Source organism: Hibiscus syriacus, unplaced genomic scaffold, assembly GCF_006381635.1.
Source record: "Hibiscus syriacus cultivar Baekdansim isolate YM2019G1 unplaced genomic scaffold, ASM638163v2 tig00006977_pilon, whole genome shotgun sequence".
NCBI classification, from domain to species: domain Eukaryota; kingdom Viridiplantae; phylum Streptophyta; class Magnoliopsida; order Malvales; family Malvaceae; genus Hibiscus; species Hibiscus syriacus.
This window is the reverse complement of record NW_024062118.1, coordinates 1-25,877: the sequence shown is the minus strand read 5'-3', so window position 1 is coordinate 25,877 and position 25,877 is coordinate 1. Positions and strand designations below refer to the sequence as shown.

General features: G+C 34.7%; 1 protein-coding gene and 2 pseudogenes across 2 annotated transcripts; 2 read left to right on the top strand and 1 right to left on the bottom strand.

The window, feature by feature from the left end:
• The first annotated feature begins 1,484 nt into the window (after positions 1-1,484).
• LOC120201093 lies at positions 1,485-3,295 on the top strand (annotated as a pseudogene).
• Positions 3,296-3,749: 454 nt separating this feature from the next.
• On the bottom strand, positions 3,750-6,431 carry LOC120201094 (bifunctional bis(5'-adenosyl)-triphosphatase/adenylylsulfatase FHIT-like). Of its 2 annotated transcripts, none has more exons than XM_039201768.1 (5): positions 6,281-6,431; positions 6,084-6,195; positions 5,033-5,178; positions 4,221-4,319; positions 3,750-4,134 (listed from the first exon to the last, which is right to left on the bottom strand). In XM_039201768.1, the coding sequence occupies exons 1-5, from the start codon at positions 6,401-6,403 to the stop codon at positions 4,012-4,014; spliced, it is 603 nt and encodes a 200-aa protein (XP_039057699.1). In that variant the 5' UTR covers positions 6,404-6,431; the 3' UTR covers positions 3,750-4,011. The 2 variants fall into 2 exon arrangements, with proteins under 2 accessions (XP_039057699.1, XP_039057700.1); XM_039201769.1 differs by having other exon boundaries at positions 6,084-6,198; positions 6,293-6,431.
• LOC120201092 lies at positions 5,611-21,192 on the top strand (annotated as a pseudogene).
• The last annotated feature ends 4,685 nt before the right edge of the window (positions 21,193-25,877 follow it).

Here is a 25,877-nt window from a genome sequence, read left to right as displayed (position 1 = left end):
CCCCAAATTATTCGATAATCAAAATTTTTTATTTTAATTATTAAATGCTTCAAAAATTATTACAAGTGGTATCATTTGTTTTAAAGATTTTAATCATGTTAAACACATAAATATTATGTAATTACTTGTGTTCGAACTCAAAACAATTAAGTGTAACAACTATCCCTTTATCAATTGAATTCACTTAATTCATATTAAAGTGTTATTTATTAAATTAAAAAGAAAAATATTGAAAGATTATCTATTAATTAAATACAGAATAAGCAATTAGATCAAATATGTTTATGTTGTCCTATCTTATATGAGTTTGAATGATAACATTTGTCTTAAAAAATATAATATATTTATACTTAATAAAAAATATAAAAATAATAAATATTGAATTTAATTATAAATATATTTAATATTTTAGTTAGAATTGAATGTTAGATAAAATTAGATTATTAATAAAAACTATTAATAAAATAAAAAGAGTTTAAATTTTAATACTTTTTAATTAAAAGTATACTTATCAAATATAATTTTAATTATAAATTATCAAATATACTTCAAAATATTGATGTTTAACTTTTAGTATCAAAATATTGTGAATTATTATTGAACAAATAATGTCTTGTGTTACCCCATATTAATATAAAAAAAACTGTAACTACTAACAAAAACATTTTTTTCCTGTAAATTCATTAACCATTCGAAACAAATACATGAAAAAATAATAAAGGGGAAACTGTTTTAGATACCACTGAATTTTATTAGTTGATTTGTTTAGATCATTAATTTTTTAAATTTATCAATTATAACACTAAATTTTAGTTTTACATTCAATTATAACATTTTTTATTAATATAGAGTAAGTACAAGATAATATATATTTATAGATAATTTTTTATCATTTGACATTGAACACTCACACTTTTATATTTCTAATGCTAGAACTCAAGACATTAAAAAATACTAATAATTCGTTTACTACGAAAATCATTTAGTTTGTGTCAGTTATATTATTTTATCACTCATTAACGAGACGATATTAGAGATGACTATCCAACTCAGTTGGTAGAGCACAAGGTTCTTAACCATGAGGTCGTGGGATCGAGTCCCACAGAGGACATTTCATAATTCGGAAGTTTTCTACGGAAGCTACTCTTAACTTGATATTAGAGACAACCTACTATCTTACCTCCCTTTACTTCATTATATATAATAACAAGGACATCATTTTTTTTTTAACGAGACATAACACAATGAATGGTTGCTTGCGTGACCTGATCATTATATAAATACTCTATAATTGAGGACTACCTAATTATAATGAATGGTTCTGATTTCAATAACAGGGTGTGGACACCACTTCCTCATTCACAGCCCGCGTTGCGAACAAAAGCAAAATTTACACAAATTAAAGAACCCTAAAAATCGGAATCTCCTCCTTTCCCATTAAAGAGAAACCTCAACGTTTTCTTCACCTTCGTTTTTTTCTCTTTTGTCGGGAAGGTAGAGTTGTTTCAGAAATGGAAGCTTTTGATATGGCCGTTTGTTTTAACGACGAGTTATTAGACTCCGGCTCCGACGTCGGAGAGAAAGATGAAGACGAAGATGAACAAATCAACAACTTCTCGAAGCTTAACCATAACCGTTCTCTTCCTGTAGGCTATTTTTTTTCTTTTATTGGCTTGTTATGCCTTTTTGCTTATAGTACTAGAATTTGCTAGCTTTCTCGGCGAGGGCTTAAAGAGGCCAAGTTTGGTGCTAACTCGGCCGAGTCTTTGCAGTTTGGTAGGTTTTTCTCAAGGCTTGGGGGAACTAGAAAGTGAGCTGACTCGGGCGGTTGTTCCGAGTCAGGGATGAGGATGACCCGGTTCGGGTCAAAGCGGAAGGCATTTGAATCTGATTCATGCTTGCGTATTATTGATTGGTCCCACTATATTTTTTTGGAGGACAAATTTACCCATCACGTTCGTTACATTAATAATGACGGCCAGTTGATGTTGAAGGGTAGTTTTGGGTTTGTGATATAATTTTCCAGCAACCTCTCCATTTTATGAAAATAAAAATTGATATGTACACCCCGTTATGATTTTTTTTAAATCTTTTATTGTGAAAAGTCAATTGTGTCCAACATTCAAACATTCTCTTTTTGCTGTTGCATGCGTATCCTACAAGACCCACCTTTGTCTTTCCCCCCTTATACGGCAGAGTTAGCCAGCTGAGTTTAAAAGCTTTTCTCTCCACTGCTGGTAGTAAAATGCACCCCTAAATATTCATCGAGGAGTAATTTTATTCTTTGTTAATTTAAATATTTATCAAATTAAAGTATATCATTTTTAAATTTTGGGTAAATTATATATTCAATCACATCTATTCTTGTTGTTTTGTTTTGTTCACCTAATTATTATTTTTTCAAAATCATGTCTAACGTTACGTATTTGTTCTGTGTTGTTCACCTGCAGTTAAAAAAATAAATAGAACTGTTGATATTGTAATATTTATGTTTTTCAATGATGATATGATATTATTTTATAGTGACTCATCAACAACATCAATTAACGACGAGTGATCAAAATAAAATCAAATTGTTATGTATGATTTTGAAAGAAAAATAATACATCAACAAAAACAGAACAAGAAGAATAGGTGGATAACTAAATACGTAGTTTACCTTTAAATTTTTGTTAGTTATATTAGATGTTAACTTTGAGAATAGATAATGTAACCCCTACACTACTGTTGACAGGAATTTGGAGAGGAAGAACTAGAATGGTTATCAAACAAGGATGCATTTCCAGCCGTGGAGACATCGTTCGTGGATATTTTAGGGGCCACAGCTAAGCACCAGAGCCCGGTATCAGTACTCGATAATAGCAACAGCAACAGTTCAGGTAGCACAATTTTAAGCAGCGGAAACGTTGTGATGCATTGGTCCGACGAGTTTAAAGTACCGGTGTAGGCAAGGTCGAAGCGTGTGCGTAAATGCCGGGACATGAGGAACCAAGAAAACAGGTGGTGGGTAAAGGAGAACGTGAAGAACGTTAGAGGGGGTCGTGTAGGAAGGAAATGCCAGCATTGCTTGGCGGAGAAGACATCTCAATGGAGGGCGGGGCCTCATGGACCTAAAACACTTTGCAATGCTTGTGGGATAAGATATAAGTCGGGGCGATTGGTGCTGGAGTATCATCCGGCAAGTAGCCCTACTTTCTCCGATGACTTGCACTCCAACTCCCACAGGAAGATATTGGAAATGAGGAGGCAGAAGCAGTTGGTGTTTTCTGCAATCAAGCCCATGGATAAAGGGTAGTTTTCTTGCTAGCTGAGCACTGCACATTTTCCTTTTGTTTAAAATTTTGGGTTTTTTTTTTAAGTTAGTGTGCTTAGGAGTTGGTTTGTAATGGGGTTAGATTGGATTCGTGTTTTTTTCAAAAAAAAAAAAGTAGGGGAAAATGAAAGTTTTTGGCTTTTATCCAATTCTTTTTTGGTTTTAGACAAAATGTGTATTCCAAGAATATGTGTGTATCATGGTGGAGATGTGCTCATGTTTGATTGTTTTGAGCTAACTTATAGGTAACGGGGAGTTTCCATCTGTAACGTGGATTATTTTCAATGTATCTGTCCATAAGAAGATATTGTTGCAGTTTTGGATAAACTCTGTACTTCAATGCTCTTGCAAGTCTCTAAGCTGTTCTGTCTTCCCAAGAACAAAACATGTGTCCAAATGGAATAATTTTTCTCTTTGCTTCCAAACAGAGTCCAAATTCTAGTTCATGCAAACAATTCAATTATAATTCATTGAAACACTTACCTTACTTTCACTGTTTAACATAAGCTTTGTTATTACAGCACATAAATGCTGGCCACATTAACTACATGCTGAAGTAACTACATCATCATCAACAACAACAATATATGATAATATTCTTCGTCCAGACACACGAAAACGAAAGAAAGTTGCAAAAAAGTTAAGAACTATCAACGACGGGGAAATCCAGTGCGATGTGTTCATATGCAACATGGCTGTCAGGGCAACACAAAAAGCGACCTGTATTCCTCTGCTTCTTTACACATCTCTTCCATACTTCTGTCCTTCCTTTCTTTATCTAAATCGAGCTTTCCTTTCAGTTCCTTCTCCTTTGCATCTATCTACACCACGAACAGCAGACAGTTAAAACGAGCTTATCCAATCTTTTAGCTAATAAATGCTAAGCTAATCAGAGTATCTATCTTACTGCATCGTAGATCTCATCGTTATTCTCAAAGTCACCATCTTTCCTTGGAAGGATATGAACGTGAGCATGAGCAACAGTCTGCCCTGCCTTTGGTCCATCCTAACAACACATTGCTAGTCTTTAGACTTTAGGTTTAAGTGATCCTTTAAAAGTACCAAACAGCATAAGCATTAACACATGGTCATAACAGCAAGAACTTCCGTCCGTATCGCACCATAAAATTCTCATACTCAATTTTCTATAAGAAAACATAGTTTTCAATCACATATGGCCAATCACACACTAATTACTGGTTATTGCGTGAGAAACCAAAAAATTAGAACTCAAAATGGGAGATTGTAGCTGTAGGAGTCGACACGAGGTACTTAGCAATCGCATTGAAAGAGTAAAAAAACACAAATACCAAGTAAGGGTCATCCCAAATTGAAGGGGTCTAACTTGGCCAAGAGAATAATGAATAGGATGAAGATTTTACAATTTTTTTTTGATAAAAAAGGGAGGCCATCGTTAAAAAACCCCTTCATAACAGTCAAGCTACGAAAATTGCTTAACGGACTATATATGCAAGCTTTGGAAACAAAAATAAGAAGTGAGCAAAAAAGAACAGCAGATTAGTAAAACCATGAACAAAGAGGTCCACATCCCCATCACCTCAGTAACAGCCAGACAAGGAGAATAAATAAAATTTAATATTGGCCAACATATGATATGTAACCAAAACAATGTCATCTACTACGACAACACTAGTGCAGAAGCCCTATATGTACTTGATCAAAAGTAATAGATCAAGACTACAAGTCTTATCTCCTTACTTGGATGGTAAAAGTGAGTGATGACGCCTTATGGAAACGCTCAATCCCTCCACCGATCCTCTGTGCTGTTAGCCATAAATCTTGCGTCTCTTCAACAGTGAGATCAACAAACCGCTTAACTTCACGCCTTGGGCAGACAAGCACATGTGCACAATGTTAAGGAAACTAGATTCAAGCATGAATGTTTCAACAATGAAGATTCATGGTTTCCTAACATATTTTTATCAAAAACCATAGCAGCTCACATGAGAAAAATGCATATATTTCAGTACCATTTTAGCATGCAATGCTTTTTTTTTCTTTTTGATACAAGAATGCAATGCTTTGGATATATAGTTAGAATGACATTGTACACCATTTTCTTTCGCATCTTCCTAAAATTGTGCGTGAATTCTACATATACATACAAATATCCACGAATACATACATATATGGGTGTGTGGGTGCACATATACTATCAATACTCCTCTGCCACAAGCTGGCATACTTCCCAAAACATTAGTTTTATCTATGGAAGACATTGTTTCTTACTATCAAAAGATCAAATAAGGCAACCTCATCATTAGGATTTTTTTTTGGTAGAAAGAGAGTAATATAACATAACTTGGAACAAACAGTAACAAAAATTGTCTGCAACTTGAAGTCGGCAACCGGAATAACCTAAAAACAAATAACAAATGAAAGTAACCAAACAGAAAAGCCCACCATCCCTTATCTTCGGGACATTCTTCCTAGCCACAAATACACTTCTCAACTTTCCAGCTTTCCAGGTCCATCCATCTTACTCTGATCCTTTTAGTATCTACCATGTTACATGTAAATAACTAAAATGTAAACTCGTAGAATACAGTAGTGAGAGAGGCGAGATTAACGTAAAAGGATCAAAAGAAAGCAGCCACCATTTATCTAGATGAATGCTCAATCTCGGAGGTAAATCATGCTTAATATCAACAAATTACCACCATTTATCCTGCTTGTAGCCCAAAATAATACACGTAACAAAGTAAAAAAAAAACTGATTGGATTTAAATTCCCGAGGGTAAAAGGATATGACCTGGAACAACAGGACGGAGGTTGACCATGGCATAGGAAAGGGGGGTGGAGAAGAAGACCTCCTTGGGGTCTATCTTGTACGGGCCGAACGTATAGAATTCCGTTGACATCTGCAGCAACAATTTGGTCGTAAATACCAATTTTTAAATTGTTGGGTGAGCACCGATACAAATGAAAAAATGTTTTGGCACTTGCTTTGGCAGAGGAGGCGGCGGCGGAGAATGAGGTGGTCTGGAAACCTCTCGTAGAGAAGCTGATAGAGCAGCAACGCCCACCCAGACCCGAGCCTATGGAACAAAGCAACCCAAGCTTTGTCATTCATTCATTTAGGGCTCTTACTATTAGGTTTTAGTTTCGTCAAATCATGTGCGCGATTTTGCTACTAAGTAGTTTTGTAAATTATTAAGGGTAAATAACACATTTAGTACATAAATTATTCTGTTTTAGTATATAGTCTTTCAATTATTTTAAAATCATTTAACATTTAGTCTTTGTTTCATTTTAGTATGACATCATTAAAAACTTAACGTGTTTAGCCACTTAGTACCTAAACTATCAGTTTTATTATATTTTAGTACATAAACTTTCAAATTTTTAAAAAATTAAGTTAAAGTTTGAACGATTATATTAAAATGAAATAAAAACTAGACTTTATATATGATTTTGAAAAAAATAAAAAAATTAAATATTAAACAAACCAAAACTAATAATTTAAGTATTAAATGTGTAATTTACTCAATTATTAACTAAAAGAATCTATCTGGTTTTATAAAATATAAATTGTTTTTATATTTTAAAAAACAAAAAACATTAACTAAAATGTGTATGATTGTAAAACTAAAAATGGTTTTCGAAAATAAAAAATAATAAGTGAAAATATAAAACATAAAAAAGATAGTTTCAATATTTTTATTAAAGTTATTTTAAAATTTAAAAAAATAATAATAAAATATAGAACCTAGATTTTTAACAATATTTAAAGTTTTATAACTTTTAAAAGTTAAAATAATTAAAAATATCATTTTATTATAATTTAATAATCATTTGTAGATTTTACTTTATTTTAAACCGATACACATAAATAATAGCATTCGTTGTAAATTCATCCTATTATTTTCAGTTAGGATGAAATTTGATTTTTAAACTATAAATTATCTTTAAACTTTAAAAAATAATAAATTAATTTATTATTTTTTAAATCAAGTAATTATTTGAAAAACAATTTATAGTTGGAGGTTATTTGAATATTTTATTCTAAAAATATAATGAAAATTCAAACACCTTCTTCCTTTCTAATAAAAATGTAACACTCTCAATGATTGGTTGATTTAATGGCATAGAACTAAATCCCTTAACAAATTTTTTTTTACGTTTATGAATTGGGTAAATTAAGTTGGAAGGATTATCCTCGTATATAAAAAATAAGATAAATTATACGTTTAATGTCTAAACTACTAATTTTAGTAACTAAAGTTTTAATTTTTAAAAATAATACCTAACATTTAATATTTATTTCATTTTAGTACTCGTCGTCAAAAAACTTAACACGTTTAGTATCTAAACTATCAGTTTTAGTCCGTTATAATACTTTAACTTTTATATTTTTTTAAACTTAACGTTAAGTTTTTTAACGAGTACTAAAATAAAACAAAAATTAAATATTAGAAGTGATTTTTTAAAAAATTGAAAGATTAAATACAACAACAGATCGAAATTGAATGAGGATTATATAAAAATATAGCACTTTCAAAGATTGGTTAATTTAATTGGATGAGGATTAAATTTTTAAATAATGCCAGATTTGTGAATTGAAAAATTGAATTGAAAGAATTATTTTCGATTTTATAATATTTGTCTTAAATTAATTAAATAATAAATAAATATAGACGATTATATATATAAAAAAAAGACTGGATTTTCTACTTGATTGCGTCATCAGTCATTCAGACAAGCAAAGGAACTGCATATGTAACAGACATTAGTCATTTATTCCCTCTGTTTTTGCTTTCTATTCTAAACGCATCACCCTCTCTTTTCAAAATCCGAAGAAATAAGCTTTTTCTTCTTCTATTTATCGGTAAATTCACCTTTTTGTTTATCCCTGTGCTCGTTTAGTTCTTAATTTTCTACGGTTATGGCTTGTTTCTTCAAACAGTTACTTTTAACGACGGTCTAATTAAGGAAATGCAGCAACTCTGAGTTTTTTTCCCCTGAAAATTTTAGTAATTTTTAGTTTTATCTGTGGTTCTAAAGAAAGTTTGATGTTAGTAAGGTCAATAAATTCCGGTTAATTTTGCATGGTAATGAAATCCAGTTATTCTTGGTTGGTTTAGGGTTTATAAGTTCCCTTTGAATGTTTTCAAAATGCCATTTTCTTTCACCATTGCTGCTTAAATTTAATCAGAGTATTAATATTGTCTTCCGAGTGTTTGCTTAAATGATTGACTGAAGCAAAATTTAAAGCTCAATCAATAGCTTAGATGGTGAGTTTTCGAGGTCGATTACAAGAACCGAGAGTTTCCTTTAAAGCCCAATCATAGTAAATTTTCTTTATTAACAGGAAAGAAATCAAGGAGTGGGGAAATTAAGGAATAAAGAAAAGAGTTTCCTTTAAACATGTTTGTTGGGTTTATTGTCTGGTTTTGTAATATTTGTTTCATTGTTTAGCACATAAAAGTCCGCAATCCATCGATTAAGTATCTCATTTCGTCGAACTCAACAGCAACTGTGAATTGCTTCATTGTCTGATTTCGTCGATAAGTATCTAAATTTTAAATATACAAAGAGTATGAGAACGTGTATCATATTTTAAATTTTTCAATTCATACACAAATATTAAATAAAGTACAAATAGTCCACGTATGGATAATAAAATGGGTCCCGCCCACTAATATTTTATATAATTGGAAAAAAAAAGTAAGAAAGATTAATCTATGTACGATTGTTCCCAAATTAATTAATTAAAAGATAAACTAAATATTATTAGTGTTGGTTTATTTTAATATTTAAATTTTTAAAAAAATTTAAATTATACTTAAAGTTTAATTTTTGTTTTATTTTAATTATTTTTTTAAAAAAAAATTAACGTTAAATTTTAAACGAGATAATAAAATGAAACAAAAATTAAACTTTAGATATGATTACGAAAAAAATGAAAATTTAAGTAATAAAACAGATCAAAATTAATAATTTAAGTTTTAAACACATAATTTTCCCATAATGAATTACAGTAACACTAAATTAGAGAAATAATGGGAAGTTTTGTTTGTTATTTGCTGACGATTAGGGTTTAAACTCACGGTTAGGAATGTTGCCACGTATTCAAGTGACATAGCACATCGGCTGTACACGTGGCATAGCTATGGGTATTTTGCGATAGCGTAGAAATGGAAGGTATCACAAGGAGACAAAAGGTGACCCACCGTAGTGGGTCCCACATTCTGACGTGGCGACCATAACTCCTGAAAAAAACGAGTTTCTGTTTTATTTATTTATTATTGCTCGAAAGCCTTCATAAAATGACATCCTCGTGCATTGAACCCCTTTTGCTCACCCACTAGAAACTCGCAAGTGGACGACAGGCTATGAATGTGTGTCATTAAACGTCTAATTATGCCCTCAGTCCTTTTATCCTTAAAATTATGATATTTAATCCCCCTGGCTTTAAAAATTGAATTCTAACTGATAAACTATGACTTCTGTCAAATTTGAATATGTATTTTTAATTAGGTTTTCAGTTTCAGATTAAGCATTTAAATAATAACATCTGACATATTTATGCTGTACATTAGCCTTTAATTCTTAATAATACACATAAATAATGGTGTAAATGATCGTTTGGTAATCTGTTTATGAATAATTCGTATATCATTCATTTTATGTTTTTCTATTAGATTAAATAAATGTATTAAAAAATTTAAGTTTATTTCATAAACGTACAAACATGAAGAGAGACGTATTCGATTTATTTATGTTCACGAATAAGCTCGTTCAACGACTCATTCGTTCATTTATGAACAAACTCGTTTGATGACTTGTTTATAACTCGTTTTTCTTTTACAATTTGAATATAGATGAATGTGTGGACTAAATTGAACATACTATTAAAATTTGAGTTTAAGCACTAGTGGAGGTTAAACAAATATGTTCACGAACATCGAACAAACAAACATGAACACGAATACGAAATTGAAATTTAAATGAACACGAATCGAACATAGATACCTTTAAAAAAATAAACAAATGAACACGTCCATAAATACTAATATAACCTTATTCATTTAAGTTCTATTTTTCAAGCCTACTTGTAAAATAATTAATTTTTCAGAATTATTAAAGAGGAGGATTAAATTTTAAGTTTATAAAAGTTATAGGGACAAGGGAAGGGTTAATCCATAATAAAATAGATGGGAAAGCCAAAATGATTTCTCCGACTGCCATGTTATTAATTGTGTGCAAAAACATCCGTGTCGTATTATCTTATATTTTCACCCATTTTAATCTGCAAATATTATATTTATCGAATGCAAAAAAGCAGCCAATAACAAGATCCGAGGCAACTAATAAGCGGGAAACATAAACCACGTGCCTCCTTTAGAATCCGACACATAACGAAAGGAACATTGCCACGTCAGATTGCCTTTTTTATTTACAATTATTTATCTCTTTTCTTTTGCACGTTTGTTTGAAAGTGTGAATCCCACCACCCGTAGCGCGCGTGACATAAATGCGTGGGGCGCTTTTATTTCCTCTTTTCATCTGCGCGGTGAAATTTGACCGAACGCATAGGTTCCCCATTTTTTTAATTAAAAAATATTTGTGGGGGCCGATTTCACACGTCATCACTAGCGGCCACATATCTCGAGCGTGAAAATAGGCCAAGGCGAGGAAAAAATATATGATCGGCAGATGAACGTGGGGCCTACATTCTCGGAAGTTCCGTGACCGTGACCCATCCATCGGACGGTCCGGATCCGTTCGTTGATCCACAACCACGAGTCTCCTGTTACATTCAGCCCGAGGGTGTTTTTTCATGGGTAAATTAAATATTTATTATTTAATTTATTAATTTTAATTTGTTTTACCGTTTAAACTTTTAATTATCTAAAATTCTATTTAATATTTTATTTTATTTTATTTTAATACTCACCTTTGAAAATTTAATGTGTGTAGACACTCATTTTCGCTCGGAGTTATTTGATTTCTTTTTATTATATATATATATATATATATATAGTCTTTTTCTCAAAACATTTTGACAAAGTATAATATATAGTTTTCAGAAAACGGTTTTTCAAAAAATATATTGTATAATTTTAAAAACATTTTTTATATAGTTTCGAAAACATTTATATTATATAGTTTTTAAAAGTCATTTTGAAAATATATATAATATATAGTTTTTTAAAAAAATATTTTTGAAGTTATATATGTTGTATATGTTTTTAAAAAACGTTTCTGAAAATACGTATAATATATAGTTTTAAAAAAAAACATTTTGAAAAGTTATATATTATACGTTTTTGAAAATTTTTTATATAGATTATTATTATTATTATTATTATTATTATTATTTCCTATTTATTTATTTATTTATTTTTCTCTCTCCAGGGTCTATCGTTTTGGTCCAGCAAAAGTCCAGTCAGGTTTGGGCCTGACCCAGCCCGTCTAGGTTTAGGGTTTGGGAAACCCTAAAGTGATATCAAGTTAACAATTCAGGCGCCGCATGGAGAACAAGTCACGCATCAGTCAAACGCCGAAACGGCCGGCCGATTATCCCGGGACTGACCCATCCCGGGATGGTCGATATCACGAACGGCATGCATGGGAATAGTGGAACCATCACAGCACTCATTTCGGGAGTCAAGCGACCAACACCGGGGCTATAAAAGCCCCCGGTGAGGCCAACAAGGGGAGGACGGTATCACACAAAATAGAACCCACAGATAGCATCATCAACAGAAGGGAGAACCCCCGAGAAACACAGAAACCAACGGCAGAATCACGGCCACAAAAAACCAAACATCAACACAAAACAGAGAACATAGATCTACACCAAACGTCAACCACATACAGAACCACAGTACACCGAGAGCCATAACCAAACACAAGTCCAAACGAAACACAACCAGAATGCAAAATAAACCAAGACAACAGCAAAAAAACAAAAACAAAAGCAGACAGCCCCGATCTAAGCCACGAAGGGCCACCGGAAGCGGAAAGGTCGCCGGAGAAGGGTAGGTGCCGAACGGTTTTTGTAGATCTACGGTTATTTGGGTGTGTTTTAAAGATTTGGGGCTCAGAATCGGGTGCACGACGTTGAGGGAGTTGTTTTGGTAGGTTTGGGTTTCCTACGGCCGCCGACAGCGGCGGCCGGCACGGCGTTGGCACGACGGGGAGACCACCGGAGCTATGGCCTGATATCTCCCATTTAAGAGAGTTTGAGAGACGAGAGAGAGCGCAGAGAGAGAGCGCAGAGAGAGAGGGAAAATGGCCAAATGAGAGAAATGAAAAACAAAACCCTATTTTCGGCTTTAAATACGAGATTCAAAACGGCGCCGTTTTACGAAGGATTGATTTGCAAATAGAGGATTTTTAAATCCTCTACGCAGTCCCTGGTATTTTGGATCGGTTTTCATTTTGGTCACTATTTGTAATTTTGACCCCGAATTTACAATTCAATTAATTTGGTCCCGGTTTATATTTTTTATCTTTGTGAATTGGCTCCTAACTTTTTCATTTTTTTTGCAGTCCATTTTAATGTCAATTTGGCCCGTTAATTCTATTTTTTAATTTGGTCCCCCTACGTCTTACTGTATTTTATCGCTGTCATTATTATTATTATTCCTTCATATTTTTGTTACTATTAAACTTTACCTTTTTTTCTTTTTCCTGTTTTAATTTTATTTTATCTATCATATTTTTCTTTCCTCTTTGACTTATTTCTGTTTATTTATTTCTTTGTCACTTATTAATTTTTTTTTCTTTTGACTTGTTATTATTATTACTATTTTTGTTTTCGATTCAATTAATATTTGTTTATTGTTTTTTATCTAACATTTTCGATTTTTCTTTTAGAAGAATTTCAACCGATCAAAGGTAAGTAATTCGAATCGGATTTCTAAATTTAAATTTAAATTTTCTAATTTTCGTAATTAAAGACAACCGGCAAATTAATTGGTACCGAAAGGGCGGTTCAAGGGTGCTAATCCTTCCTTGACCGTAAACGACTCCCGAACCCGATTCACTTCTGATAAAACGCAGATCAGGTAAGATGGTGTCCGACCTACCTAAATTCGTTTTAAAATGGTCGGTGGCGACTCCAATCCACATTTCTCAAGTCGAAGCCCAATTCCGGAACCCAACCAAAAGACGGTTCCGACAATGTGTTTAATGCGAAGTAACGAATATTGACCGGTTGTGAGCATATATTTGGCGGTCACCTCACCTGATTCCTTGGATTGGTCAAGTTCAAGTAGCCTTTTTTATCAAGGTCTTTGCCACTGGTAATAGCCGGTCATCACATCGCTTCGGCAAATCCTAGAGCCGCTTCCTCCCCTAACCTTAAAACTACGTTCTTATATATTAGGGTAAACTAAATTTTTAGTCATTAATTTATTTTTTAGTTTCATTTTAGTCACAAACTATTTTATATTTTTAAATCACACTTAATGTTATATTTATGTTTTGTTTTAATCACTCAATATTAAAAAATAAATATAATAATTGATATGATATTTATTTTTATTTTTTAATGATAATCTGATATTATTTTATAATGATATATCAGTATTTCTGTTAATTTTTTTAATGATGAGTTATTAAAATAAAATCAAAATATAACCTTCAATATGATTTAAAAAAAGTAATTAAGTGACTAAAACGGAGCAACAAGAATAGATGGTGACTATATAAATAGTTTACCCAAATAGTTATTTATTATTAATTAATTAATTATTTGTTGCCAAATCGATAGGGAGTGAGATGAAACTACGGAGGCTTAGGTGGGAAGGAAAATAAATATGACACGTTGCGATATGGAATAATTTAGAAAAAAGGAGATAGAAAAGATAATTAATCAACAGTTAGGATCTTGCCATGTTGGTCTAGAGACAATGAGAATCGTTGGATTTGTCTAGGAATGAAGGGTTAGGATTTTGGTATTATTTGGCAATCAGAGATCTTTGGCCGTTCATTAAGGCTTGGAGTGGTTTTAGTTGAGGGTGAAATACCCAGAAGACATTTAGAGCACAAAAAGAGGAAAGAGAGAGTTAGAGAGAGGATCTAAAATCTTTCAAGTCTGAGTGTGACAGATTGTTTCAACACCAGATCTTTGAAAACTATTTAAATCGGATTCTCGCCGGAGATTGTCACCGTTGCTCTGTTTCCCGGTGGACTATGGTGGATTTTAGACGATTCACTGATGAGGGATTCGATTACTCTTGTTTCTATTTCAACTGATTTATTATTATCTGCAAAGAAGATTTATTTACAGAGATGGATAGAACCAGAGAGGCCAGGAGAGTCACTATGGCCGCCGTTGCAGCCACAACACATGGCCTTTCACGGCGGCGGCATAGAAGTAACTCTCATAGAGACTCACCAGGTTTTTCTAAGTCAGATCTGGTCCTCCTTTTCCCTTTTTGTTTCTTTAAAGTGAATTTTTCTGATTCGTTTTTGTTTCTTTTCCCTTTCTGTTCGGTGCAGAGGATGATGGACTGGTGGAGTTACAAGAAACGACACGTTTAAGGGATCGAAAGAAGGATCGAAATCGAGAACGGGAAAGGGATAGAGAACGGGAGAGAGAAAGAGAAAGAGATCGCTTGAGTAGAACGAGTAAGAGAAGAAGAGGGGATAGATTGATAAGTGACAGAGAAGATGGAGCTGATGAAAGTTCTGAAGAAAGTGTAAACGACGATGAAGATGATGAAGACGGCGTGGGAACCACCGCTGGTGGAGGTTCTGTTCGGATGATTCCGCGAAACAACGTTGCCGGGTCTTTGTCGATTCATCATCAACAGCATCAAAATCAACACCAACATCAACCCCGGAAGAGCTTCCAACTACCGGTGAAAGTTATTAGAACGACAACGCAAGCGGGCCCTGCTATGGTTACCACCACAACTACCTCATCTACACGGAAGGCTGCTGATGAGATGATTGGCATGTCGGTGCCTAGAAAAGCTCGGTCAGGTAGAGAGATGCAAGAGATCGGCGAAATTCTTTCTTTCTGTTAGCTTCTAATTCTATAGTCACTGATTTTTTGTGTTTTTCTTTTTTTACAGCTTCAACTAAAAGGTCTCACGAATGGGCATCAAGTGCCGGTGCTGTTGGTGTAGTTGGCGGAGAACATATTCACCGTCAAGCTTCAACTTCGCCGGTGAGAACAGGTGTAGCTGGGATGTTAACATCACCGTCGCCAGTTTCTGCCTCTCCATCTTCTTCCAATGCTTCTGCGAGGAAGAAGATGGTTAGTTTTCTGGTTAAATTTTTTGTTCCTTTTTTTTTTCGTTCAAATTATTGACGAGGATTTGGTTTTGATGTAGAAGCCTAACGGAGCAAAGCAAAGGCCACCCAAATCATCGTCGAAATCGTCATCTTCAGCTCAAGAAGAGATTGAGATAGAGATTGCCGAAGTTTTATATGGTTTGATGAGGCAGCCACAAGTCCCATCGAAGCAAGATATAAATGGGAATGATTCAAGCGAAGTTAATAAACACAATAATGATTCTAAATCAAGAGTTTCTTCACCGATCTCCCACTCCGCATCATCTATTCCTCAACCATCTTCCATTTTACCTTCCAATTCTCTCTCGTCCGCTATTCCTATCTCTGCAATTGGTTAGTAACTTTTAGATTAGAAGAAATAGAAGCTTGTACCTTTTTGAGCATTTGGGTGACAGATTTTGATTCGGGTATTGTTTTTTTGTAATGTTTACGCAGCTCCAAAGAGTAAAAAACCAAGACCAGTGAAGTACGAGGATGAAACTACGCAGATAGCACCACCTCCTATTTTCCCTGTTATGAACAATTCCATTTCGTCTACTACAACTAAGGTTGAAATCTATCAACCTGCTAAAATTGAAGCTACCTCTCCCAATTTGAAAAGAACATTGTACAAGTGGCTGAAAATTTGGTGAATTCTTCTCAAGCCGGACCATCTTCATCAGGGTTGGATCAGGCTGAACCAATGAAGGAAGTGAAGTGCAGTTTGGTAAAGGATTCTAAGCCTTTGACCGAAGAATCTGAGGGTAGAGATCTGGGTATCTGTAAAAAAGAGGAGTCTCAATCGCTGATGAAGGAAACTGCACCATCTCCTGTTAATAATAATCCTTCTTCCGCTGGTCTCCGATTAGATGATGAGCGTTATAATTTGACCATGACGAAAGCGTGAGCATTGCTCCCTTTGCTCATTTCCTTTATTTTTTAATGAGGTGTTATAAGTCTGGAAACCTTTGGTGTCTCAGGAATTCAATGGTTCGTGAGATTGAGAGTCAGCGGGAAGAGAAATTCCAGATTGATCTGATGGTACGGATCCCATTGTTGTTAAAAGATCCAACTTTATTTTTTTTCTTAAAAAAATCTCCTCCTTATTGATTCTTAACTATGGAATTCTTGGTTTCTCCCACCGTTTTTTGGTTTTAGGCTCTTCCTCTATCTAGATCATCACCAGAAAGGGATGATGAGATTGGTTTTGGGGCTTCAGATCCTAATCCAATGTCCACAGATATGGAATTGGTGAGTCACCAAGCTGTCATATCTTTCACTATGATGTTTGTCATTAACGGCTTTTGGTTTGTTTCCACATTCAGGAGATGAAGTCTGCGGTTAAGAAAGATGATAAAAGAGTGAAAATCGGAAAGGAAGATGTGAATGTGGATGCTGATAATAATAAGAAGCCCAAACCGATTGCTGAAGAAGCGGAGTCACATAATCCAGTTCTAAATAGTGAGAGGAATATTAATCTTGAGCTTGATTTGGAGAAATCTGATAGAGATAGTGGCACAGGTAGTGTCTGTGCCAACAAGTGTAATCACCATGCACAAAAGCAGCAGCATCAACAGCCTGATATTGAGAAATCCGGTAAAAAGCAATCCCTTTTTCTTTTCATGGGAAAACTTCTCTCTGGTTTCTGATTGGATTTCTGTTATTTGTCCAGCACAATCTGGTGCTCCTCTATCTTTGCCGATGTCATTGGCTAGCTGGCCTGGTGGATTTCCTCCAATGGGGTATAACTTGTTGATTTATTATTGGGTTTTTGTGCGTATTTGGCATTAGATGATATAAACCTGTGGTTTAGATGTTACAATGGGGGTAATGACTTCCCCCCCCCCCCCCTTCCTGAGCAGATACATGGCTCCTCTACAAGTTGTTTCCACGGACGGGAGCGCTGTATCATCAGCATCTATTCAGGCATGACACAATGTTCTTTATGTTCTCTTGTCTTTGTCATTATTATTATTATTATTGGTCCTAATCTATCTTTTAACTTTCGGACCATGCAGCCTCCACATTTGCTTTTTAATCAACCAAGGCCAAAGAGATGTGCAACCCATTGTTATATTGCTCGGAATGTACGCTATCACCAGCAATTCATGAAGATGAATCCTTTCTGGCCAGCAGCACCTGGCTCAGCTTCACTTTATGGACCAAAGGCAAATCTAAATATTGTGCCCCCTTCAGAATTGAATGGGAACATTCCTGGGAGAGCTATGAATTCTGTACAAGATAAGGGGCAGAGTCTTGCAATTTTCCCTGGTCATGTTGGTAAAGATAAAAGTTCGCAAGCTGCTACCAATACTGTGGATGGTGCACAGAGAAAGCAAATACTTCTCCAGCCAGCTCTACCCACTGGAGCACCAAGTAATATTCTGGTATGCTCTTGACTGAGAAAACCTCTTTTCTATTTATTTATTTTTAACTGTCTTATGCTGCATAAAATTCCACAATTATATCTGATAGTGTTGTGAACTTGCCCTTAACATTATACAATAAAATTGCCTAAGACCCTTTTGGGCGAGGCCACTTGATCAGGCACACGGCTGGTGCATTCAAACACTATTTATCAACATTTCTTGTTTTTATGGAGGCACTGTGTAACACCGACAGTAACACTTGTATAGGTTTTTCAGTATATAATAATATAGAAAATACTTTTAGAATTTAAATTCTTATTAACTGCTGTTCACTCATGCTGTCTAACAGATCGAATCTCTTTACACTGAAAATTTGTTAAATTATACAAATATTTTAATTTCATTTTCCATTGTCGAATTTGATAGTCTTGAGATTTTATTTGAATGTCAAAAAAGAAACATTTTAGTTAGACTAAAATTTTATAAATCTAAATTTTAAAATTTTGTAGCAGATTCAATGTGACGGAGTATTTATATGTATTAATGGGGTAAACACAAATAAGGTTGACAACTTAGAGTCTGGAGTGATATTTATTTAAGGATAATTATATCATATGGACGATCAATTTGATATTTTTCTTTTTGATGTGTTCTATTTCAGCATGGCCCTGCTTTTATTTTCCCATTGAGCCAGCAACAAGCTGCTTCTGCATCTGTCCGACCTGGTTCTGTGAAATCTCCTGGTGCTGGCTTCAACTATGCAAATATGCCAGGCAACGAATCCCAGTACTTGGCAATTCCGCAGTATAATGCATATCCATTTCCATCTCCTGCACATGTTGGGGCACCGCCTGGATATCGAGGAAATCATGCACAGCCTATGCCTTTTATTCCTGGATCTTTCTATTCTTCCCAAATGCTTCACCCGTCACAGATTCAGCAGCAGCCTACACAGTTACAGCAAAGCCAACAAGGTCACCAGAACCCTAGTGTGTCCAGTGGTGCATCCTCCTCCCAGAAGCATTTGCAGAGGCCTCATGGAACTGGGGTGGGTGGTGGCAGTGGAAACTTGCAAGTTTTTCCTACTTCCAAAAACCACTCACCTCATCCCCTACAGCTTCTGCAACGGCCAAGTCAGCATGCTTCTCATCAAGCTCGGCGCCGTGAGGGTGAATTAGGTGGCAAAGATAGCCCATCAACTGCTGATAGCCGAGTATCTGGTGTTAATATGAATATTTATGGTCAGAATTTTGCCATGCCCTTGCAACCTCCGAACTTCACTTTGATGACTGCTGCGCCATTGGGTGGTTCCACCGTTTCTGGTGGTAACCATGGGGAAAAGAAGCAACATATTCGACAGCCAAGTTCGAAGCCTGGAGTTGAGCCTCTTACATCGCAATCTTTTGCCATGTCATTTGCCTCCATTAATGGTACTACTACTGCTTCTGGACTTGATATTTCCTCCTTTGCACGTGATCATGCAATTCTTCAAAGCCTTCCAGAGAATACAAGGCAAAGCTATCAACAGATCATGGCAGCTGCCGTAGCTGCCCAAACAGCACAACAGAAGAAGAAGAATTATCGTGCTTCTGAAGAAGGGAAGCATGGAACTAATGATGCATCTAGTGTGGAAGAAGGGAGGAACGCAATGGCAGGAAATATTTCTGCTACTGCTGGGCAGTCCATTGCCTTCTCCAGACCGGATCTGTCTGATTCGTCTGTTTCCACTCTTCCAGGCAGCAATGTTATTGATAGTTCAGCCCGCACAATTAATCTTGGCTCTGCTCCTGGCAGAACTTCAGGTTCTGTTATGCCAGCTTCGATCAGTGGTGTAAATTCTCCTAATGCTCAGCAGCAACTTCAGCGGAATCAGCAGCAGCAAATGCTTGGGACTGCCGCCGCTTCTCGAAGTAAACTGCTGTCAACAAATAACGGAAGTGCTTATTCTGATCACCTTCCTTCGTCTTCTATGGCTGGAAAATTTCCAAATCACCTGTTTCCTCAAAATATGGTGCAAACCGGCAGCAGTCCAACTCAATCTTCTCAGTTGAAGAATTCTGCAGGAACAACTACTTCTCAAGTTTCTCCATCTCTCATCTTCAACTTCATCAACCCTTAAAAATATTTCCCTGCAACAAGCCCGGCCACAACAAAACCACAGAGATTTCTTTTACAGCTAATCCTAAATCAACACAAGGTCAACAGCCTCCTAGTAGCACTCCATCCCCCTCTTCTCCGATGGTGGTTGGCTCTCCCATAACTTCAATCTCCAGGAGTGCAGGTGGTAGCCCCAAGACAACAGGTTCCGCTTCTACTGGCAACAAATCTAGTTTATCATCTCAGCAGACCAAGAACACACCATCTAGTCAGATGTCATCTCCTATTGGTGGGAGTGTGCCTTCCGTCCTGGGAAACCCTCGCTTAAGCTCATCTTCAAATATGGGTACCAAGCCCCAGGTGGTGCTACAGCAACAGCAACAACAGCAGTACCAAAAGCACGCAATGCATCCTGCACAGCTATTCTTCTCAAATGCTTAATGAAGGCCCAAGCTCAACACGCACCAAGTATCACAGCTGCAAGTGGGTGCTATCTTCAAAGACATCATAACGACCAACAACAGGCACAACCTCCAGGATCATCAACAACTTCAACGTCCATGTTGTCATTGTGTTCTACAGCCAACACTGGTACCACCGACTATGCAAAGGCAGCTGCTGCGGGAAATACAGAAGGTGGCATAAAACAACACAGGGGCTTATCCATGCTGCTCAATTTGTTACCACACAGTCCTCTGGAAAGCCTTATCAGCTTGTTCCAGGTTTGCAGTACGTTCATGCCGTCCCTGCAGCTGTTTAGGTGAAACCAGCAGAGCAGAAACAACCTGCTGGTGAGTCGAATTATGCCCTTTCTGTGCTTTTCGTATTGGTTATTGCCTTGCAAGGAACAAGAAAAAGATAGGGCAGCGGGAAGAGATGTTTGTATCGCAGAGTTTCTTGTGGGTTGTACTTACTATGATATTTATCCAACATATATGTATACACTTGTGTTGATAAACTCGATCATCCTCAAGTCTCTAATTAAATAGAGTGGTTTGATGGGGAGATAGGTTGTCAAAAAACTGTTTTTGCAAGGCAAAAGATGTAGTAGGGGAAATAGGGCTGCAAGGGAGGCAACACCAAACTTTTCCATCTATTGTTTTGGCAGTAACGATGGTTCTTTCTGCTATATAATTTTATTTTCCTCTTTTTTTATTTGGGATTTTGAATAGACGAGTAGACAAGATCTTTTGACATAATATATATGTAACTGAAAGGTGTATATGTATATGCACATTTAATTCTCTCCATTTTTTGCTTCTGATCTACTTTGCATTTTCATTTTTTCATTGTTATACTTGATGAATTTTTTTTTTAATTTACGGGGAGTCAAAGTTGCGGGACCATTCATTTCTGTGCTGCGCTGTGCCGTTCTGTGCAGTGCTGTGCTGTCCATCGTTCTTATTATATTTATTTTCCCCTCAGCCGAATAATGATTGATCGGAGCACTCTATTTTTCCACCCAAGGTTTGTACTCTCTCTCTCTCTCTCTTATTAATTGTAAAAAAAATTGACTTGCAATTTGATTAGATTGGTTGAATAAATCATGTTCTGCTTCTAATGTAAATCATCTTTATTATTAATAAATTAAATTATTTTTGGGATAAATATTTTAATATATGGTGGGTCCCACATTTTAAGGAAAAACTGTTTATGTATTGTAGAAGAATAATTTTAGAGCTACTATATTATTGTATGTGTGTAAAATAAAAATAAATAAATTCAAATCCTTAACCCCAAAAATCTAATAAAAATAAATACCTATTAGGTCTTTCACGACGTGGGGAGTCGGTCTCTTTCTATCGGAAAAAGAAATTCAAGTAGGTCTCTATGATTAGCTTAACCTATTGTTTTACAGATAAATTAAACAAATGATCATTAATGTTTAAATACATTTTTATTTTTATTATTAAAATTTTAAAAAGTAACAAATTGCTCATTAATATTATAGATTTATGACAAATCGATCACTTATCGTTAACAACTGTCACTAGAGATAATAGAATTAATCAGTTAATTAAAAACGCAACTCGATGATTCCTCTTGATTAATTTAAATTATAATTTAATTTAATCATATTAAAATTGAAGGAAAAAGGGTACGCAAGATCCTTATACTTTAAAAAATAATGTGACATTCATACTATTTTTTTCTCAATGTGATCTTTCAAATAAAATAATAATAATATACTGTGGCTCTTTGGTTAATGTTTTTTGCCATTAATCAATGAATATGTTAGTTATGAAGATACTTTCTTAAATCTGTTACCAAGGGAATTTGTGACTATTAGTAGAAACAAAATAACCATTTTTCGTTTGCATGGAGATTTGTTGAAGGGGAATGAGAATAATCATGAAGATTTTTACAAAGACTTGTGGTTGACTTAAAGCATCCTAATGACGAATGACTTACACTAATATTAATCAATGACAAAATATATTGATCAAAGGATCACATCAAATTCTTTTTTTTAAGTCGGAGGACTGCATCAAGAAATAATAGTACGATAGCTGCATTATTTATTTTAAGAACAGGAGCTTCACGAACCCTTCTACCAAAATTTAAAAATTCAAATTCATCTAATTTGAATATAAAATCATCCGAACATAAAATTAATTTAAACTCAAATAATTTAAATATTTAAAATCCAAATTAATCCAATGCAAATTAACCCAATCCAAACCAACCGACATGTCTAATTGAAAGGTCAAATTAGAATGAATTGTAGAGTCAATTAGAAATAAAATGGTATTCAGTACCAATAAATATGAGAAAGTAGGGGGACCACAAACTCCCAAATGTAACATAAATTTAAGAACGCCCCAAGGACCAAAGTTGAAAATATATATTTAAACCTTTCTTCTTCTTCCTCCGGGGCGTAAACCACATTTTACAACGGCTGCAAAGCGAGTTATGGCCCGGGCTTTTCTGCTTCTGATGGCTGCTTTGCTTCGATTTTCCTATGCAGCTGTTTACTAGGTCGGAGACTCCGCTGGTTGGACCACCATTGGCAATATTGACTACAAGCAGTGGGCTGCTACCAAAACCTTCAAACTTGGTGACATTATTAGTAAGTTCTTCTTCTTCCCTTAATTTGCGTAAGTGTTTAATCGCAATTCTGGGTTTGTCGAGGTGCTTGTTGGTGTATTGGATTTTCTTTCTATTCTAACAAAATTAGATTATTGGGTTCCGCATAAATCTCTATTTGGAACTGAATTTACTTTTAAATAAGAGTAAGTTGGGAATTAGCTTATTATAAAATTTAGTAATTATCAATAAAAAATTAAAATAAGAGAATCTGAAAAATTCCGAGACTGCTCCCACAAGTATTCCCTCTATTCATCACAGCAGCCAAGGGTATTTTCAGATATTTTGTTGTTGATAATTTATCTTTGATTCTGAAATGGGATTGTCTCAGAAAAGGCGGGTTAATATACGGCGTTACCGGATATATTAAAAGATATTTAACAAATTCGGTTTAGCCGGAAATGTTGACTAATAATAATGTAGTAGGTCTAAGTCATGAAGAAATATTAAAAAATTGTGCAACTGGCAAACTTAACTTGTCGGTTCGTGTCGATCCAAATTAAAAATGTGTCGATCCAAAACGATATAACAGGTAAAACTATGACAAAACCGGTATTGAAATGATAAAACCGGTAAAGCGCTACCGGACACATTTAAAGTGTCGGTACTTTAATATAAGGATCGACACTTCGTGAATTTAAAAGAGAAGCAGTTTTAAATCCTATAAAGTGTCGATACTTTTAAAAAATGTATCGATCCAAAACGATATACCATGTAAAAATGATAAAACCGGTAAAACGTTACCAGATATATTGAAAGTGTCGATACTTTATATAAGGATCGACACTTTGTGAATTTAAAAGAGAAGCAGTTTTAGCTCCTATAATGTGTCGATACTTTAAAAATATATCGATCCACAACGATATAACATGTAAAAATATGATAAAACCGGTATCAAAATGATAAAACCGGTAAAACGATACCGGATATATTGAAAGTGTCGATACTTTCATAAGTACGTGTAATAATTATCGACACTTTCAAAGAAATAGGTAATTATCCTTTCGAAAGTATCGACACCTGACATAAAAGTATCGACACTTTGTATTTGTATCGATTAAATATAAATAACATATCCGATGAAATATAAATGCCATATCTAAATATCCTCTGAAAATCGATAGAACGGACGAGTTTTGAAATCGAAGCGTAATTGTTGCTGCATTTCAGAAGGCGTTTCTAAAGCGATGTTTGTTTGTTTGTTTGTTGATGCGTCGAATCGAAAAGTATGTTGTCGAAACCCTAGTTTTTATTATTACAGTAATCGCGAATAAGGTTTTTATGTGTTGTTTGGGGTTTTGGAGTAAGAAGCATTTGGGACCGATTGCAGGTAGAAAGTGATATTGAAGGTAAAATATAAATGTCGATACTTTTATTAAATATTATAGGTAGAAAATGATATTATAGGTTGTATAAATGTGCCGTCACATTTTGTAGTGGCCATTCAAATTCTTTTGAAGAAAACCGTTTTAGCACAAGAGTAGTTATCTATATTTGTATATTGAATAAAGTGTATGTAACAAATAATTTGATTTGCGTAAACTGATATATGAAGGAAAATGGAGTCAATGGGTTGGAAATTTGTTGGTGGCGCAGATGACTTTGAAATTGAGGCTGAGACTCGAAAGCAACCAAAGGGTGGATATATGTACTTCTAGTAAGTATCAATGTCTTTTTGTTATTATTGTTGAAATGGTAATTGGATTAAAGTATCGATAAACTTTAAATTGATTACAAATTTTAAATGTTGACAGTATGGCCGAATGCAAAAGGATGAAGGATAGCACACAGAGCGGTTCGATATGTAAAATGAAATTGACATTGAGTACTATTTAGTGTTAATGTATTGATTAATAACGTTTATGTTTAATATTAGGTGACAAAAGATGTGAGGTCCAAATGGAATTCAATGAGTGATTCTGAAAAGGAACCTTACATCACACAGTCAAGGAATGATAGTAAAGAATACAAAGAACGGAGGAAAGCACATGAAAATAAGGTATTCATTAAACTTGTAAATACGTTGATACAAAATATATAAGAACTATAACATTATATATTGTTAAAAAATGTAAGAAGTGTCGACAAGCAGCATTAAAAGGGTGAATTCATTAATTAAACACCTTAAGGAGAAGGGTCAGTTGAATGTGCTGGGAGAAATAGGTTTTGGATCGTTGGTAGGAGTAAGGGATCGACCTATTCGGAGGGATTGTGTCGATCCTTGATGGCGCAATTTGATGTTAGACAATGTATTGCTAAGAATGTGGAATTTTTTCATTTCCTCTCGGGATCCCATGTGCTGCAGCCGTATTGGGGGTAGAAAATGAAGGCAAAAGTGTTGTAGAAGTCTGTAAGAGTAAGGACTGGAAAGCACTTGCCTCCAAATATGGTTTGAAGAAGAAGGTGACATATGCTGAAATTGAAGAGGAAATAAAAATGGATCTTACGTTGGGGATGAGCTGAAGGCCAAAGTTCTATTATACCTTGTCGGTATCTTTCTTTGTCCAACGGGTCATACGTCAACGAACAAGGAACATATGAAGCTCATTTGCGATGAAGGCTTGAAGGGTGAATTCAATTGGGCTGAATATATCCATCGAGATTGATTGAATCAATAATCACCTTTAAAAAGGGCAGCTAGAGATACCTCAAAGGGTGCATAGCAATCTTAGAGGTAAATGAGTTGAAGAACTTTTTGTGTTTTTATATAAAAAATAAATTTTATTATAAATGCAGGTTGCACTGTTCGATTT